Source organism: Dromaius novaehollandiae, chromosome 3 (genome assembly GCF_036370855.1).
Source record: "Dromaius novaehollandiae isolate bDroNov1 chromosome 3, bDroNov1.hap1, whole genome shotgun sequence".
Taxonomy (NCBI): domain Eukaryota; kingdom Metazoa; phylum Chordata; class Aves; order Casuariiformes; family Dromaiidae; genus Dromaius; species Dromaius novaehollandiae.
In genome coordinates this window covers 60,658,681-60,675,797 of record NC_088100.1, presented here as the reverse complement: position 1 = coordinate 60,675,797, position 17,117 = coordinate 60,658,681, and the positions used below count along the sequence as shown (strand labels likewise).

At 36.2% G+C, this 17,117-nt stretch overlaps 1 protein-coding gene across 1 annotated transcript in view; it reads right to left on the bottom strand.

Annotated features, from left to right (window-relative positions):
- LAMA2 (laminin subunit alpha 2) overlaps positions 1 to 17,117 on the bottom strand; it is a 368,849-nt gene that overhangs the window by 199,850 nt on the left and 151,882 nt on the right. Inside the window, exons 10-12 of the mRNA XM_064508966.1 lie at positions 16,185 to 16,345; positions 12,320 to 12,460; positions 10,750 to 10,923 (exon numbers count right to left, since the gene is read on the bottom strand). Coding sequence (XP_064365036.1) covers positions 10,750 to 10,923; positions 12,320 to 12,460; positions 16,185 to 16,345 — 476 coding nt within the window. The remainder of the gene's footprint in view (positions 1 to 10,749; positions 10,924 to 12,319; positions 12,461 to 16,184; positions 16,346 to 17,117) is intronic.

The following is a 17,117-nucleotide window of genomic DNA, read 5'->3' as shown; positions in this document are numbered from 1 at the left end:
CAAACTGAAGCAGCTCAGAAAAACTCCATTAATGGCAGACATACTCAAACAATTTGATCTGTCAATGCTGCTGACTAAAATCTGAAACAAACTACGTCACTGCAATTTGTCTAATAGAAAATCTGAAAATGTTTGGTGGAAAAAAATCCAAATTAGTACTTTAATGACAAATTCTCAACTGCGTAAGCTACTAAGTTTTTCTAATCCCATGTAGCTAGTTTTATTCTCTTGCATTCTTTGTCATACATTCATATTTTTGTTAGACAGGCGAGACAAATGTATAAAGCTATTTGTATTCAAATGTTTATTTTTTTTTTGACATAAAAAAAAGACACAGTAGAGTGACAAAACTGGCATTTTGTGCATCTACCTAAACTGAACCTATACATGATCTCTGAAAGAGAGGAATAATTTACTGGACTGCACATCACATGAGATGAATCTCAGAAACAAAACTGTAGAAAGTTCTTTCTCAAAAGGACGTTTCATCCCAGCAGACTAAACAGAATTAACTCAAACATTTAAATAATAAGATACAGCTGACCAAACATCATATCTATTTATTTGATTAGCTTTAAAAGCATCTATTGTTACAAATCTACTCTGTAAGCTAAACAAAGTAGTTTCAGTCCACCAGTTTTCTTGATTTGGATCGCCTGGGTTTGAAAGTTAGGAAATCTTTTTTCCATAGCTAATGATAACAAAATATTGATCTACTTCTTTTTCATTCTCCTTTTTTGTATTCCATCTGTTATTTTAGCTTGGCAAACATTTTAAATGCCTAGATATGTCTATAGCTCTGAATTATATCCATTTAATTTAAAATACATCATAAGAGAAAGTTCCTTTTCAATACAGCATATTTGATCATCTGACCTTCAAAAAAAAACCCTGAAGTACATTAAATACTAATTGTTACTATGGTTTTCTGGAGCACAGAAGATACAATATTGATAGAAAATTATGGATTACTATTCAGTTTATTCACATCCATTAATATTGCTGTGAACCTGCTAACCAGTTCCCTGCAAAGCAAAAATGTGAAACTGTAGAAGTTCTTGCTTTATTAACTGCATAGTAAAGTATGCACTGCAATGAGGCATGACTCTTCAGGACACACTGCAGGAAATCTGATGTGAATCATATTATTTAAGAGAAGCATGAATATAAGACAGCTGTGCTGACTGACTAGTGGCACAGCTTAAACTAGCTTTGCATCAAGGGATCTTGGGATACTTTGGAGGAGATTGCAGCTATCTTGTGGATAATTGAAATAGTTTGGGAATCTACTAAGCCATTTCTCTTACATAATTTTGTAAAAAAAGGGACAAAACCAAAATCTTCTTTCAGGACACTAAATTGAAGGTACATATCTCTGGCACTGTTATTTTTAATTCATAAAACACACTGAAATCCTTAACTGAAAAAAGTCGGAAGAAAACTGATACAGAATGTTAGCTGTTGAAACAACTGCCTTTATTGTGGAAAATTTTCCTGTCCCCAAAGATGGTTAAACCAAACAAAGAACTGGTCCAGAAGTCTTCTAAATATTTCATGATATTTGATACTTAAAGGTTTCAAAACCTTATAATAAATTAATGAAAAATGCTGGTAATGTTACAGTTCCTCTGTGTTCTTGCTTTTTCTCAGGAAATTACTTCTGGAACAGAAATTAATAGGGCTAAGAGGGCTAAACAAGTAAAACAAACTTTTCAATTAGAAAAAAATATTCTCCTGCATGACAATGCCCAGTGTTTCTGAGACTGAAAAGGCACGTAGATACCATCAGAAATTCATCTATCCATCTCAGGAGACAGCAGTGCTACTGCACACGTTGTGAGAAATGTTAGGTACTTCTAGCAAAAATATGGAAAGCTCAGGCAGGCCCATTAAAAAAAAAAAAAAAACTTCACCAAAAATAACTGCAGGTACATTCATTTGGGTAAAACAATCATCTGTGTCTACTCATGCATGCTATCTGCTCTCATTGCTGTCACTCCTGTCAATCTGAAGTTGAGAGGTATTGGCACTACGATTGAGAGAAACTGCTGAAGTGTGTACTTGGGCTTCAGTTTGAGAGATGGGTTCATTTATCATCATAATAAGCTATTACCATTGATAGGTCACAACTCATTGAAGAGACAGTCTAATTGGCTCAATTCAGTTAGCTCTGGATGTGCGTCAAGGAGACGAGCAGCTCTTTGCAGATAACATTCTATCACCCAACAAACCATTTGTTTAATAATTCATCACAGTTCAGATGGGGGCTCAGGCACATGATTCTCCCTTCAATATGCCAAATATCTGGTCTCAACCCTTCTGCCTCTTGGGTCCAGGGAGACAAAATTCTTCATACTGTAGTTAGAGTAACCCTCTCTTCAAGAAACTTTTAAAATATTTAAAATTTCCACCAAGGTTTTCTTTCTAAAGAAATTTACTCTAGTTAGCTAGAGCCTCTCTTTGGAAAACAAAATTTTTGCCCCCCTCTGCTCACTACTGTGCTACCTCCTTGTCAGTTTGGTTACCATTTTTTTTTTAAATTCTTTGGCAGTATTTTGCAGCCACACTGAAAATCTCCTTTAAGTGCTGCACTGTCAAAAGCTTAAAGTTTTCATTTCTTCCATCATTTTCAATGATGTTAAATGTGATGTTAGTATTAGACTAACTACCTGAAGATGGTCTGTCCTTCTCTCTCTCTCTTTCGTTTTAGTATTAAGCTAAGACATACAAAGTGATGGACGATTTTGATTCTTGCTTTCTATTGAGTAAGCAGAAATGTAGTAAGTACAGAATATCACCCTCTGAAAATTACAGTGTATAAGGCAGTCACAGCATACTGGTCTTATCAGTCACCAATCATTTATGTAAAAGTCAAGAATATATAAAATCTACAGAACTATGCTTTTAATTTTGCAGTTTTTCTACTGCTGATGAAAGGTTGATAACAACAGAAATCTGTTTGTAAATATTAATTTCTACCACCACTCTCCCTTCTTCTATATGAGTCATGGTGCTTTGTGTGTTAAAAATGAGTGACTCTTGCCTTTAATTACTGTCAATCAAATTAAAAAAAATTATAATACCAAAACATTTCAACTTTTTTAATAATAATGGATGTAAAATGCCATTGCAAAGTTAGTTGTATTAGGTCAGTCAAATCTATTTACCAATTGAAATTTTATATGACACCAGGTACAGTAGATAAATACAGGTGTCATGCACAAATTCATACACATATACATCTCGACTGTATATGTACACAGGTGACTAGGCATCCAGATTCAATGAACTGTGCTTCAGTGGTTTGGTCTTAAAACTTCTCAATGACATAAGGTAAGGTTGGTTGATCTAATTTATGAACCAAAAGTTAGCTGTCTAAGGACAGACAAGAGGAATAGTAACGTTAATTACTATATGTAAAATGGAAATAATGGTATTTATCTATCATTTGGAGATTCTCCAAGTCAAGAGGATTTTGAGATTGTCAGATGCAAAGCTATTGAGCATGCCAAACTTCACAAACAATATAGCACAGATTGAAAGTACTACAACTGATTTACAGAGAAGGCTGTTTCTCTTGTGCAGTACCAGAAATTCTCAGCACATTTGCCCTTCTGCCTACTGCCTTTCTGATGTGAGAGGCAAAAGTGGAACAGCACAAAATTACAAAACTAAAGCTCATAAATGGTATCATGAAGTTCTACTAATGACTTACAAACTCAACAATTTCAATTACACTCTACTTCAAAATTTTGAAATTTTTTTAAATTCAAAGTAATATTGGGGGGCAGTTATATTAAACAGAAATAGCAACTCAATTATTCATAAAAAGAAACCCTGCAAACTCAACCAAGCACTAACTCTCTGTGGCCATCATAACTAGAGAATGACCTTTCAGTAGCTCTAACATACACCCTCCTGGCAACGGACCTAGATTCCTTCATCATACTCCTGTGCAGACCAATTTCAACTAGATTTCTGGACAATGAGTTCTGTCTAGTTAACACAACTGGATAAGCTGAGCAAAACTCCACTAAGCTCTTTTCTTCCAGGTGACCTATGATCAGCAAGTATCTCTAAATATCATTTTCAAAACAAATGCTTATTTACTCAAGAAGCACGTAGCATGCAAAGGTATCCAAGAGGCACAAAAACCCTGTGTATCCTCCCTTTCATAAATTTTGTATTTCCTTTGCAGACTTAATAACCACTGTTCAATTCAGCTAGCTCTAGCTCAGGAGACGCAAGTTGTACCATTGTCTTCACTCTTCCTTGCATGTTGACCAGCACTCACCACAACTCCCTAGGCATGTCAGTTCTCTCTAAGTCACATAGTTTTCCATTTTTCTTCTCCTTTTGTTGAATTCTCCATTATTTTAGTATTTGGGATCAGAGATAAGAAGAGGAAAGCTTTCCAATCTGGCAAGCACATTCCCCAATTTATGATCTTTGCCACTATTTCCCAAGGCTCCTCAGTATTCTTTCTCTAGCCTTTACTTCCCTTCTTTTGTGAAACTATTTTATTTCCTGCTTGTTTCTCCATCTTTATGCTGTCACTGTTGATTAAAACCCTTGCCTTCAAGGCACACTTGGGTAAGCAGGTAACCCAAAGGACACTTGAGATTTATGAAATAATTTCACTAACAATAAATTTCCTCTTTTCTCTAAAATAGTATAAGATGATTTTAGCACAAAGAAATTAAACATATCATAGGATATATGTAGTCCCGTAGTCAATGGACTCAGCTAGCCAGATTTTGAGTCCTGTTTCAACTCATTTCAAAGGCAGAAAAAGGGTGTAACAAGCATCCTGTTTTCCTTGCAGTCACAATAGTGGCTGTACTTGAACCATCCCAACAGGCTATCCAAATATTGTTAGACAATGTTACAAGGAATAATGTGTGTGAAATTCACTTATATCTTGACGGTTCTTTATAGTCACGGGTAGCTGAACTCAAATAGGACAGTTCTGATAGTGTTTTAATTTGTACAGGGCATAAACCAGATTTTGGTTAGACACAAGTGTGAAAAAATGCATAAAAGTATTCCGTCTCATTTCTCAGTGCCATGCTGAGAATATTTCAGCACAGGTAAAAAATCTAAACCCAACTATATAGTAAGAATTCAGCAAATTTAAAGGAAGCATCATTCAGCTGTGGTTCTGATCTTCAAAATGTTTTGCTCTTCACTGCTACTCCTGTTATTTTTGTCTCATCCTTTCAGTATCTGAATTTGACTAATAACTCAAATAATTTTTAGAAGCTATAGTGAAGAGCTAATGAAATAAACAGCACACTTGGTATATGTTGAAGACAGCATATTACTGTTGACTAAGTCTGGTTACCACGGTGACTTAATTTCCATCAAGGCAAATTAGATTGTGATTTAAAATATAAATATATTATTTAAATCAGTTTAGGATTTACTTGTTAAAAAGCAAAAACATAACAATAAACTAAACTAGCTTTTTATCAGAAGAATGAATTCAAATATGGAAGCCAAAAGATATTGAAGTAGTTTTCTTTATAATAGCATTTTTCAAGAGAATCATCTTCATTTTCCAGCATGTGTTGGCACTACTAATGGTCACTGCTTACAAGAAATCTGCAGCAGCTCTGAGTAACTTCAGGGACTTTGCACTGAATGCAGATTTCTGGAATAATATGTGCTGCTGATGGCCTATTCCTGTTTCTTTTACACATATGAATATGTGCATAGAACTTACCTATTTCATCCCACTCAAACTTATAAGGTACTAAGAAATCTATAAAAGTCTGCACAAAACTGTTTTTGATATGTTATGGATGGAGGAGCATGTTCCATTCTCCATCCCAATCTGCTTCATCTCTTCACTTTCCTAGCTGGGAGATCTTCTTCGTATATATTAAAATCTGGGGCTGAAACTCATTTCTGTGCAGAGGGCATAAATAAAGCTAATTCAACATGAAGTACTGGACTTGTCATCATGGCAGAAAAATCACTCAGCCAGTTAGCAGATATGTCAAGCATGGCCATTATGTTATTTAATGGTGGTCTGCCTAGACTTGGGCAACCAAGTCTCCACTAGAGAACCAAATCCTTTAAATGTAGGGCCCAGATTCTCCAGATAACAAGCTGAAAGAAAGAGGAGTTTTGTTAAAAGAGACCAAAGGGAGATCACACCATGTTCTCTTCCATGACTATAAAAGGAATATAGACATAAGCTTAAGAAAAATCCATTCACTAGCTAAATTTAACGCGTAGCTAACTGATGGAAATATGCAGCCTAAGACACTCACTGCTTTCCATGAGAGGCCTACGAATCTCAAAACAAAATGGTGGTAGAAAAAAATAGTTTCCATCACCAATTCATTTCTCGGCTCAGCCATTTATACCAACAGGTGTTAAGTTAGTTTGCTCTCTCTTTTAAGGCAGACAGTAAAAGCAAGAAAAAGACTGAGCTCTAACTCTGTTGCGTCTTATGAACTAGAAAGTCTTGATATCTGAAACTAAAATCGTGACAATACTCAATGAAGCTTTCTGGGTTTAGATGCATTAATAATCCAGGACAATTGATCTTGGCATTTCTGTTCCAGTTGATTATTGTATTATTTACACGTCTTTATGCTTTGGGTTTCACCCCCCTCTCTGCTGTGCCTGGCCCTCCCCCCCAACCCCCCAGGCTGTAGGCTGCAATTTGCTTTGCATTATTCTGCCTTTTGCACTAGAATTGCCCAAGAAATGAAAACAAATGGAAGGAAGCAAATGTAAAAGCCACAAAGACCTAGCTTATGGTTATTTTATAATTCAATATTTGATCCTATGAGGTATTCGGGGCAGTTTGTGATACATAAAATGTCACAAAACAAGCTGCTCACTCCATCCCAATCTTTAACTTTCCACAGTAGAGAACTTATTAAAGGCCAAAACATTTTTAATGTTTATACATATTGGCTACAGGCTTACTATAGTGTCTTCATGTTTGCAAACAAAGAAACATTGACCTCTGTCAGTCAGCAAATAGGTTACACAGTTAATGATGAAAAAAAACAGACAAAATAAGTCAACTCTTTAGTCAAACAACTCCCCTTACTATTCAAACTGTAGGCACAGACTTCACACAAAATTTTCAGTTGGTGTCTTGACTCCAAGTCAGAGAAAGAACAAAGAATCCATCATATGTCTGCTTAAAAGCACATGGAGTTGACAGACATGCTCAGCTAGAATTTTTCAAAGAGATAACAAAGCCTTTTACTCAAGCATCTTTGGCTTTAATTTCAAACACATTCTTACTTCGTGAAGGACCAAATTTAACTTTACTCACACTGAAAGGGATCAGGCTGTACAATTATTTCAAATTACTCCCATAAAATTACATCCAATGAAAGCAACTGCTCAGTCCAAATAAAATCTGCCACTAAGCGAATAGGGTTTTAGAGCAAAGATGTTTTAGGGCTTCTACCAAGTTGTTTGCAATTGGAGTAATGGCAGCATTAATATCTGCTCAAAACCCAGATGGAGGAGTTAGTGGATGCATTATCTAATTTTTGCATGACTGCTGAGTGTTTAGATTCAGCAGTGTTTGGAGATATGGACTCCAGGCCCTCCTCTGTCTAATGGCTGAACTAACCTGTGACTGCTGACAAAGGACAGTGCCCTAACCATCTGAAAGAGGCAGGGTAAATCTCCACCTTCATGTTTAAAGCTGGGCCTTAGCCAAGAAAAGAAGATAATATTTGCAGGAGCAGAGAGACTGAGACTTCCTCTTATCAAAGACGGATGTCTCCTTGCAGAATATCAAGTGGACACAACATAGAAGGTCATATGCCTGAGTCATATTTCTTTTTATATATGCTCCCTGTCATGTTTTCTATTGGCTAAATGGAAGTGGTTCCTTCTCAGCACAAGAATCATCGAATTGCTTTTTTCAGAGATGCCAAAGGAAATGAGGCAGAGTAGATACATGACTAAGACTTCTGAAACTTTTGATCACCTAACCTTTCTGCATTGATTTTGAAGAAACAGGTGCTTCACATCATCCTGCTGAGTTTGGTACCTAATTTGTAAGTAACATAGTACTTCTTTTCAGTGCTCTTATAAAACAGCATCAGAATATAACTCATAATGCATAACTCAGAGACAAACTGATAAAATATTTTAGCATGGATGTAACTTTAAAATAGATGTACAGATTTGTTGTCAAAATAACTTAAAGAACTGCTAAAAAACAAACGTCATTTTCAATTATCTATAAAATGTAATTAGATTTGATAGAATAAATTTTAGATCACAAGTCCTTATGATTGCTGCAATTCTTAGTTCAGTAGGCTATACTAAAGTACTTAGGCAGGCGCAGATCAACTATTTAATGATACCTACTAAAATCTTAATATTAGCCATCTTAAATATGTTCTCCCAAATTATCTGCTAGTTTCTAGAAAATAATTTCCTCCAAATTACTCCCAAATGTCTTCTTTATCAACAAGTTTTCAAGTTTTCAGTTCAAACACATGTTACATAGTAAGGCATGTAAAGTGTCCAGCCTCAAAAAAAGTTTCTGTATTGTTCTGAACAAGAAATTTTAAGCTAAAATCCTGCTTAGCTGACATTTTGTTAGTACTGTGTATATTTAGAAGAGCAAAAAGAGATGGTGATGTTAATCTAATTTCCTTATGTTCTTGCCCCACTTTGATACAAACAAGAATCCTATATTATCTACAGTCTCTTGTTTTTTATAATGTCTCCTTAGAGACACAGTGAAAGACCAGTATCACGTAGTCTAGTGTCATCCATTTTTAGACGAAGATGAAAAAGCCGAAGGCTGCATACTCAAGAGTATCCTATTTACAACACATTTTTAATCTAAAAGAAGCATTTGAAGATGGATATAAAACAGGCAGATAGCATACATATGGCAATCAACATTGTGGAGGCATATGCACAACATGTCAACTTTATATAAAAAGAATTATTTTAAACAAGGTTCTTGGGCTATATCTGAAAACTGGGAAATGCAAGATGGTTACTACCTTTTGTTACTGAATTTTATTTTGGGGGATACTATTTAAGAGCAATAATTTTAATAATAAAAAGGAAAGGCAGTTTTCCCTGACACTAGGTTTGTGAATTACAATAGAAGTGTACATCTATAGCTACAAGATTTCCTAAATCATTCTCTACATTTCTTAAGACAAAAATTCTTAAGGAAACTTGCCTGCTCTGAGATACCAATTATTATATTATAACACAGCTAGCAATCACTCTCAAGAAAGGGTGGTTTAATCCAGTTTCAGCTATTTAGAGAAATGTTTTATTGAGTTTACAAATAAGTACTCGCAATATTCCATTTCCATTGCATAACTCACACAGGCTAAGCATGTCATTACGACTATAATTTACGTGATGTAACATGACAGTTAAGATGTACTGTGGTAATTTGTGAGTGCTTTCAGTATTATTGTAGTATTAAAAATTTATGTGGTTCAGTTATTAAGGCAAATTGTTCCATTCATACAGAGATGTCTGACAGTAACCACAAAGGACCTCCAAATTACACTGAAAAAGTATCTTCCATGTTCAAGTAACTGGTACACATTCTTACCATTATTTTCCTCACTGAACAGAAACAGGATGAAATTCTGTCTGGAAAAGTATCAGTTGATATCACAGGGTAAGCTCACCGGGTACAGAAGATTATAGAAAAAATCTTTCCCTTGCACAGCTAAATAAGTCTGACTACCTTTAACAACTTAGAGCCATGAACAGGATGCCCAATTCTTTGGAATAATGCTACTTAATTTCCACATGCTCACTTACCTTCTGTCATGTCAATTTTCAGCCAGCAGGAAAAAAATAAACAAACAAGAGGTTGACTAGCCTGAAGAGACTACAATGGAAAATGTGCTCAAGCATATTAGTGTTAGCATTTCAGACAAATTTTACCATAATCAGAGAAAAGGCTGTTTAGCTTTCTTCAGGTTTAGGACTGACACAGTCCTCAATTCTACTCTCTGGAAAAAAACTGGCATTTTCATGAATGTATCATGTATGATAGCAGAAATGGTGATATGCCTGCACAGTCCTCAATTCTACTCTCTGGAAAAAAACTGGCATTTTCATGAATGTATCATGTATGATAGCAGAAATGGTGATATGCCTGATAGTCATACCACTAAAGTCTTCCAGAGACTTTAGAAAGTAAATATTTGGTATTAACCTGCAGGGCATGAATATGCATGTATGTGTGCACATGCACACGCGGATAAATATGTGCATTAGAACTGGCACAGAGGTCACAACAGCATTTTCTGAGTCCCAGGGCAGAGCTCCCTACACACAAGTTTCTTGCCAAACATTGAAGTTATGTAACACACCCCCGCAACATCTGATACACTATTTGCATCCATGAAAAGCAGACAAGGGAATTGCTTTTCAAAGCTGAGGACAAGATGGGAAGAAAAGAGGACAACCAGAACCACATGCTAGCCAATTCATTCAAGAAACAATGCTGCAAACTATATGAACTTCTCTAACACCTGACAGGAGAAGCCCGAAGAGGCCTCAAGGTCAAAGAACTTGATTGATTTTTTCTGCTCAATTTTTTGCCTCACAAGGACTCTCCATATGCCTCATTCCTTTCTGCTTGCAATTTTGCTGGTCAAGTAGCTATCCAGCTTAATTTTCCCTCAACCCCTCCCTCCTTCAAAGCCTTACTTCTTTTCTCTCTCAATAAATCAAATCGGCATTTAAGCAAGTACCATCTGCACTTACTTTGTTGCCCAAATAAGAACTGGGTGCACTCCAGTAGTAAGTCTGTGGCAGTACTTTACTTGCAGCCGCATTGCTGATGCTAAGCTGCTGACGTCCACCGAAGCTCTTTTGTTTGGGGGTAACTCTGATGAGATCAGGTAAGTCCGTCAGATACCAGCCATTCATGTCTTCTATCTATGAAGACAAAAAAAAATATATCATTACAATGAGATTCAAGACATTGGTCATCTAAATACTCACAGTCTCTCATTGTTCCATTAAAAAAAAAAAAGATTAGGTTTATAAATATGATCAATAGCAGTTAAGGAAAGGAGGAAGTAACAGGATAGTAATGGCAAAAACTATCCTAACTGTATGCAACCAGGAATTATAACTCCTCAGTCGGTTGTCGTAAGTAACTGCATACCACATGCAAATATTTGTTTCCAGTGCTTTCACATCACCCAGAGAAAGGAGGAAATTCTTTCTTACTCACAGTTGTGTGAGTAAAATGATTTCTTCCAATATTATACAAGTTTTCTTTAAATAATATCAGCCACAGAAGGTACGGAAGATGAACTGAAAACTGTATATATATTTTCTGATTGTTGTAGACAGCATAGTTCATAATAGTTTGTAATTCTAAAGCCTTACAACTTACAAGTTCAAATATTTATTTTTTAGATGGACAGCAAACCCAAAGCAAAGTTGAAAAGCACAAACTTGAATTTCTGAAATCCCATAACCAGGAATGAATCAGTACAGAAGTATCAGTGTTCATACAAGTATGGCTTCCGGAGCCTGGATACAAGCAGAACAATAAAATAGCTCAGCTGTGGGCTGGAAAACTTTCCAGATGCTGGCATGTAAATAAGCATGCCAGGCATATTTTACTTTCAGATTTCCAGCATATAGACAAGGCAAGGAGCTAGCAGACCTGGAACACATTTCCCAGCCTAGATCTACAGACATGAATATGTAGCATACATCCGTTACAGTGGAACCAGTGTCCAAGCTTTGAGAACTAATTTAATGTTTAGAGCATATTTGCATGCTAAAGACATTTTTCTACAGCAAGATTTTGCAAATAAGAACAGTATGTGCATCGCACTTTCACATCCTTCCCTAGGGATGCAGCGTACAAAAGAAATTCAACCAAAATGTCCCCATAAGCATCCCTTTTTCTTACATAAGCTGTGTGTGGTACATTTCAGGATTCAAAATTGTTTATTATTTCAGGACTGGAAATTTAATAACAATCTGGAAAGGAGGCTGCTATATGGACACAGTGCATTTAAATCAAGACTGATTATATCTGCATATTCCAGGACTCTGTTTATGCACATAGCTTCATTTATGACTGTTAGGATTTCTTTTGCAGTATTGCATTTTTCAATTGCACTTTTTCAGAATTTTCCCATGATGAAAAGAAAAAAAGCTTATAAGCATTTTCATTTGGATAAATGAGAAGACTTATGTGGCATGAAAGAATATGCGTGATTTTATAATAGGTGATAGTGGACAGTAACAATACACAAAGACACAAAATTAATGACATATTTATACAGTGATATTTTACAAATTTTCTCACACTTCTGTAGGTGAAGTGGGAGTCTCTGCAGATGTCTGTTTTCCCGGAGCAGAAACATTCTTCACAGCCTTTAGGATTGCTTTGCTGCAGGTTGAAGAAACCTGGTTTGCAGCGATCACAGTTTTCTCCTTCAACATTTTCCTGGAAATACACATTGGAATATTACTTCAGCTGTCACAGACTAGAACTTGAGACCACTAAGACCCCCCCAGGTTTTACTCTCTTTTGCTTTCATGCAGAGCTAAAAAGACATTTATAGGAAACACTCTTCCCATCTGTCAATATTAGAACCAAATCTTCTACACATTAGAAGTTAATCTGGCTGCATGAAAATAACAGACTCCAGAATTCGGACATTTTAAGATATTTAGTTCCTCTTCTTCATGAATATAAATACTTGATTTCAGGCAATGTTCTAATTAGTCTCCTGTACAACTAAACGAGCAAGAGAAGAAGGAAGTATGGGACCCAATGATGTGGCCTTAACAGTTGTAGCTAGTAGGTATGGCTGATAAAAACTGTGCATGCTCAGTTGATGCAAACTATAGGTACGTAGTATGAGTTGCACCAATCCTCCAGCGTATCAGTTTTTCAGTGGTCTGTCATTACTAGCTGAATTCAGGCTAAATCTAAATATTAACAAGGCCTGCACTTCTCCTTTCCATGACTGCACATGTTTGCCAACCATGCAGCCAGGTCTGCAAACTCTTCTCCTGCACAGTCAGGGCACTAAACACAAGATTCTAAACATAGCATTTCATAATTATATTTTTCAGAGAATTCTTACATTGTGCAGGAAGTCCTGCTACCTTATGCAATAAATCAATTTATGAAATAAATCAATAGGCAAACATAAAGCTAGCTTCTCTACAAGGAGTACATTACAAAAGGCTCACACCGTGGTACTGGCTTAGTAATTCAATATTTTTTCCCAAGATAGGCCATAAAATTCTTTCCCTCTCAAAAGTGTTTTATATACAGTCTCTTTAATCCTGGACACAGTACTCTGTGGTATGCACACAGAACCAAATTGTTGGCTCCAAGTCAGCAGAGAATGAATACATTAAAAAAAGCCTGCCCACGCTGTGTAGTCTAGGACTGCTTTAACTATATAGCTCTTGAAATAATTTCAGCAAAAAGCCATTTGACAGCCTCCTGGCCAATACAGGGGAAAGATGGAGAGAATAACATAAAGCATGCAGTGGTACGGGAAAGAAGGAAAGCATAGGTGGTTTAAGAGATAATAGGGACATCGTGAAGGGGTGAGGGGGAGAAAGGACAGGTAAAGAAAAGAAGACAAAAGGAAAATGTAAATAGGATTTCACTATATACAGCGAATACTATTATACAGTGACAATACATGTAGCAAAATAATGCTGCTGTACCTCTCTAGCTGTGCTGTATCTATGTTATCAACCAACATCATCACATACTGTCTGTTCAACAAACAAAACATCTCTTTAACACAATTCTCAAGGCTAGCAGTCAATAAATTTTAACTTTGACATCTCATTAATTTCAAGGATGGTATTTTTACATTTTACGCTAGGACTAGCATCAATGCATATTATAGTCATAGGTATGTTGAAGGCACCCAGTTATTTATGCTCTATATGAAAAACAATATGAGACAGCCTTTGGGAACTTACAGGCACTCAAAGGTTCACATGCACTATTCTAGAAAACAGAATTATGCATGCTGCTCCTAAAAACCTCCTTGCTGAGGTGCTTCATATGTGCAGAGTAGGAAGGAGAAAATAAAGAGAGCTGCAAGGCACAAGTATTTGTTTAAATGAACAGCAGAACACTATCCTACTCTGCAGGCACAAGCATGTCCTCAGCGAGTAAAACCTGTATCATTCTCATAAGTATGTAGTAAATTCACTGAATAATACACACATAAAGCTTGAAGTTGGAAAGGTGATGTAACCTATCCTCCAGCCAGTGAAGCAACGTTTCTGCAGTCTAATTTATGTCTGAAGACCGTGTTCAGCCCAGTTTTAAATTATATAATGAGACTTTAACCATATACCTTCAAGAAACTTTCTCTGATAATCAGTGATAAAACCGCCACTTACACTTGTCCCTCACCTTTCTGTACTTTAGTTTACTCTGGCTGATGTGATAAAGATAACAATCTAATGCCCACTTTGTCGCATTTTGCTTTTCATCCTAGGAACTTTTTTCAGCAGTCAATTTCCTTAACAAGAAAACTAGCTTTAGTAAATCTCAGAGCTCATTATATTTAACTGAAAGATGTGAGTAAGAGAAGAGAAGCATTTTTCCTAAGACCTGTTATTAACTTGTCCAGACATCCCACTTTATTCTTCATATAGAGCATAAGTAATCTGATGATTTCAGCATCCCCTTGACCATAATTGGCATTGATTTGAATTTGAAGATTGCTAATGAAAATAAATGTGTATGCATCAGTATCTCAGCTATCGGCAAAGGCTATCTCTTTTCCCTGATAAGCACTTAAAAAGGAATTAGCGGAGCAGAGAGGAGACAAATGATGACTGGAGAAGAAAAAACATATACAGTATGGACTCTCTGGAATAGGAACAGTATCTCTATTCTGTATTTGTTATTTTGGTCTGATTACCAACAGGCCAGTTCAATATTATACAAATAATGCTGTACTAATAAAAATCATTCAGCAGTGGGTATCTTCTTTTTAGCTTATGATACCTTCATCAAAGCTCCCTTTCAAGTCAGAACATAACAAAAGCAGACCTTGTCTGATCTTCTAGATTTGACAGCCAAGAAATTAGAACGCTGCTATGGACAGATTTGATTTCTAACAGGGAGTATTTGAGTTTATATAAAGTGGGGATAAGGTTAATACCCTGGATAGATTTCAGTGCTATTCAGCTGTCACACCAGAACTTTTATAAGTGTATGCAGCATGAGCTGACAGAGCAAAGTATTTTTCGTACATTCTTGTGCTTGAGAATATAATATAAGTATTTTTGCATTTACATTTCTGTCCAATTCTGTTAATTAAATGCTGGAAGAAAACTCCCACAAGTACAACACAGGAAAAGCAACCCAGAGTATAATTAGTTGTCCTTTGGGCATATTCTTGGTGACTTACTAACCTGCGACTTTCAGAGCACCAGTTTTTTGAAAGCATTTCTGATATTTAGATATTTTGTAAGAAGTGGATGTATGTGGTTTTAAAATACTGTTTATTTCAATTCGCTATCAATATATAATTTGATGGAAGTATATGCAAGCATATAGAGAAAATCATTCTTGATCTTTCTTCATAGAAAATAAGATATGCATCCTACAGAAGGGAAAAATCCCTGTGTCTAATGGATTTTCTTTTAACTAAATATGTTAGAGATTCCTAAAAAAGCATCTCAAGGCAAGAAAGAATATTTTCAGTTCAAAACTTAGCAAGAAAAGAGGATTATACCCCTCATGATAATCCCTAAAATGCTTTGTTTTGTTTTGTTCTGTTCTGTTGTAATACATCAACGGTTCACCACATTTGCTCTTTTGAAGTACTGGTTATTTTTACAGCTCATAGTACTGTAAATGTATAGTTGTTGGGAGTCTGAAACAAATGATTCACAGGCTTCTTAAGCATCTCTTTGTAGATTTCTAGAGGACTTACATGACTGGCAGCAGACTCCTAGGTACCTGCTTTAATTACAATGAGTACTGAGATGACCCAAGACAATCGAAGAGTTCACGAGACCTAAAACAAGCGTCCCATGAGAAGTGACTGGCATATGGATATCCACACAGCGAACTAGGACAGTGGAACACCATTGTAACGACAGAATTCCACTGACCGCAATCTTTCAATATCACTGGTCTCTTCCCATGGCCCAGAAGAATTTGACATCCATACCTTGCAGATGCAGAGCCCTACACAAGGGTCAACATTCACACTGCCTTTCAGGGAGCAGTTGCAGGGCAGGCAGGCAGGATATCCTGTGTAACCCAAAGCACACCTATTGCAGCTCTCTCCTGCATAGCCAGTCTTGCAGTGACAAAAACCAGGCAACATACCTATGGGCAGAGAAAGAAAAAACATGAGACACGCATATTTGATTTATCATTATTATTATCACATATGTGTGTCAGAGCACTCAAAGCAACACCTTTGGTAGGTATAATATAAGTGTCCACTCTGGGTCAGATCATACACCTACTTAATACAGTATCCTGCCTGAGAGCGGCTGCTCAAAACACGTAGGAACAGAGCAAGTGTATAGTGGTTTGAATTCTGAGTTTCTAAGAATCTGCGTATTAGAGATCTTCTAACCTTAAAGTTGTGCCTAGGTCTTTGCACCTAGCAATCCCTGAAAATCTTTTCTTCTATTAACTTGTCTAATTGTCTTTGAACCTGTTTTTACTTTCAGAATCTGCAAAGTTTCATGGCAGCAAGTTCTACATTTAACCACATGTAGTGCAAAAAAACATTTCATGTATGTTAAAACTGTATTTATTGCCCTCTAATTCATGTATCATAGAAAATGGTGAATAACCATTCCCCATTCACTCTCTCCATGTCATCTGTGATGTCAATATACCTGCATCATATCCCACGTAACAATTTTATTTTCTATGCCAAAAATGCCTAAGCCTACTTAATATCTCTTTATTCAGAAACTGCTCTGTCTAGCTGAAACCCTATTGTCCTTCTCTGCACTATTTTGAGTTCTAATAAATTATTTAAGGGGGAGGGAGTGTACGGTGTGGACTTATAAGTGGCACGATGATATTTTCAGTTTTGTTCTTAAAACATCAGTAATTTCCTAAGGCTCTGTTGACCTTTTTG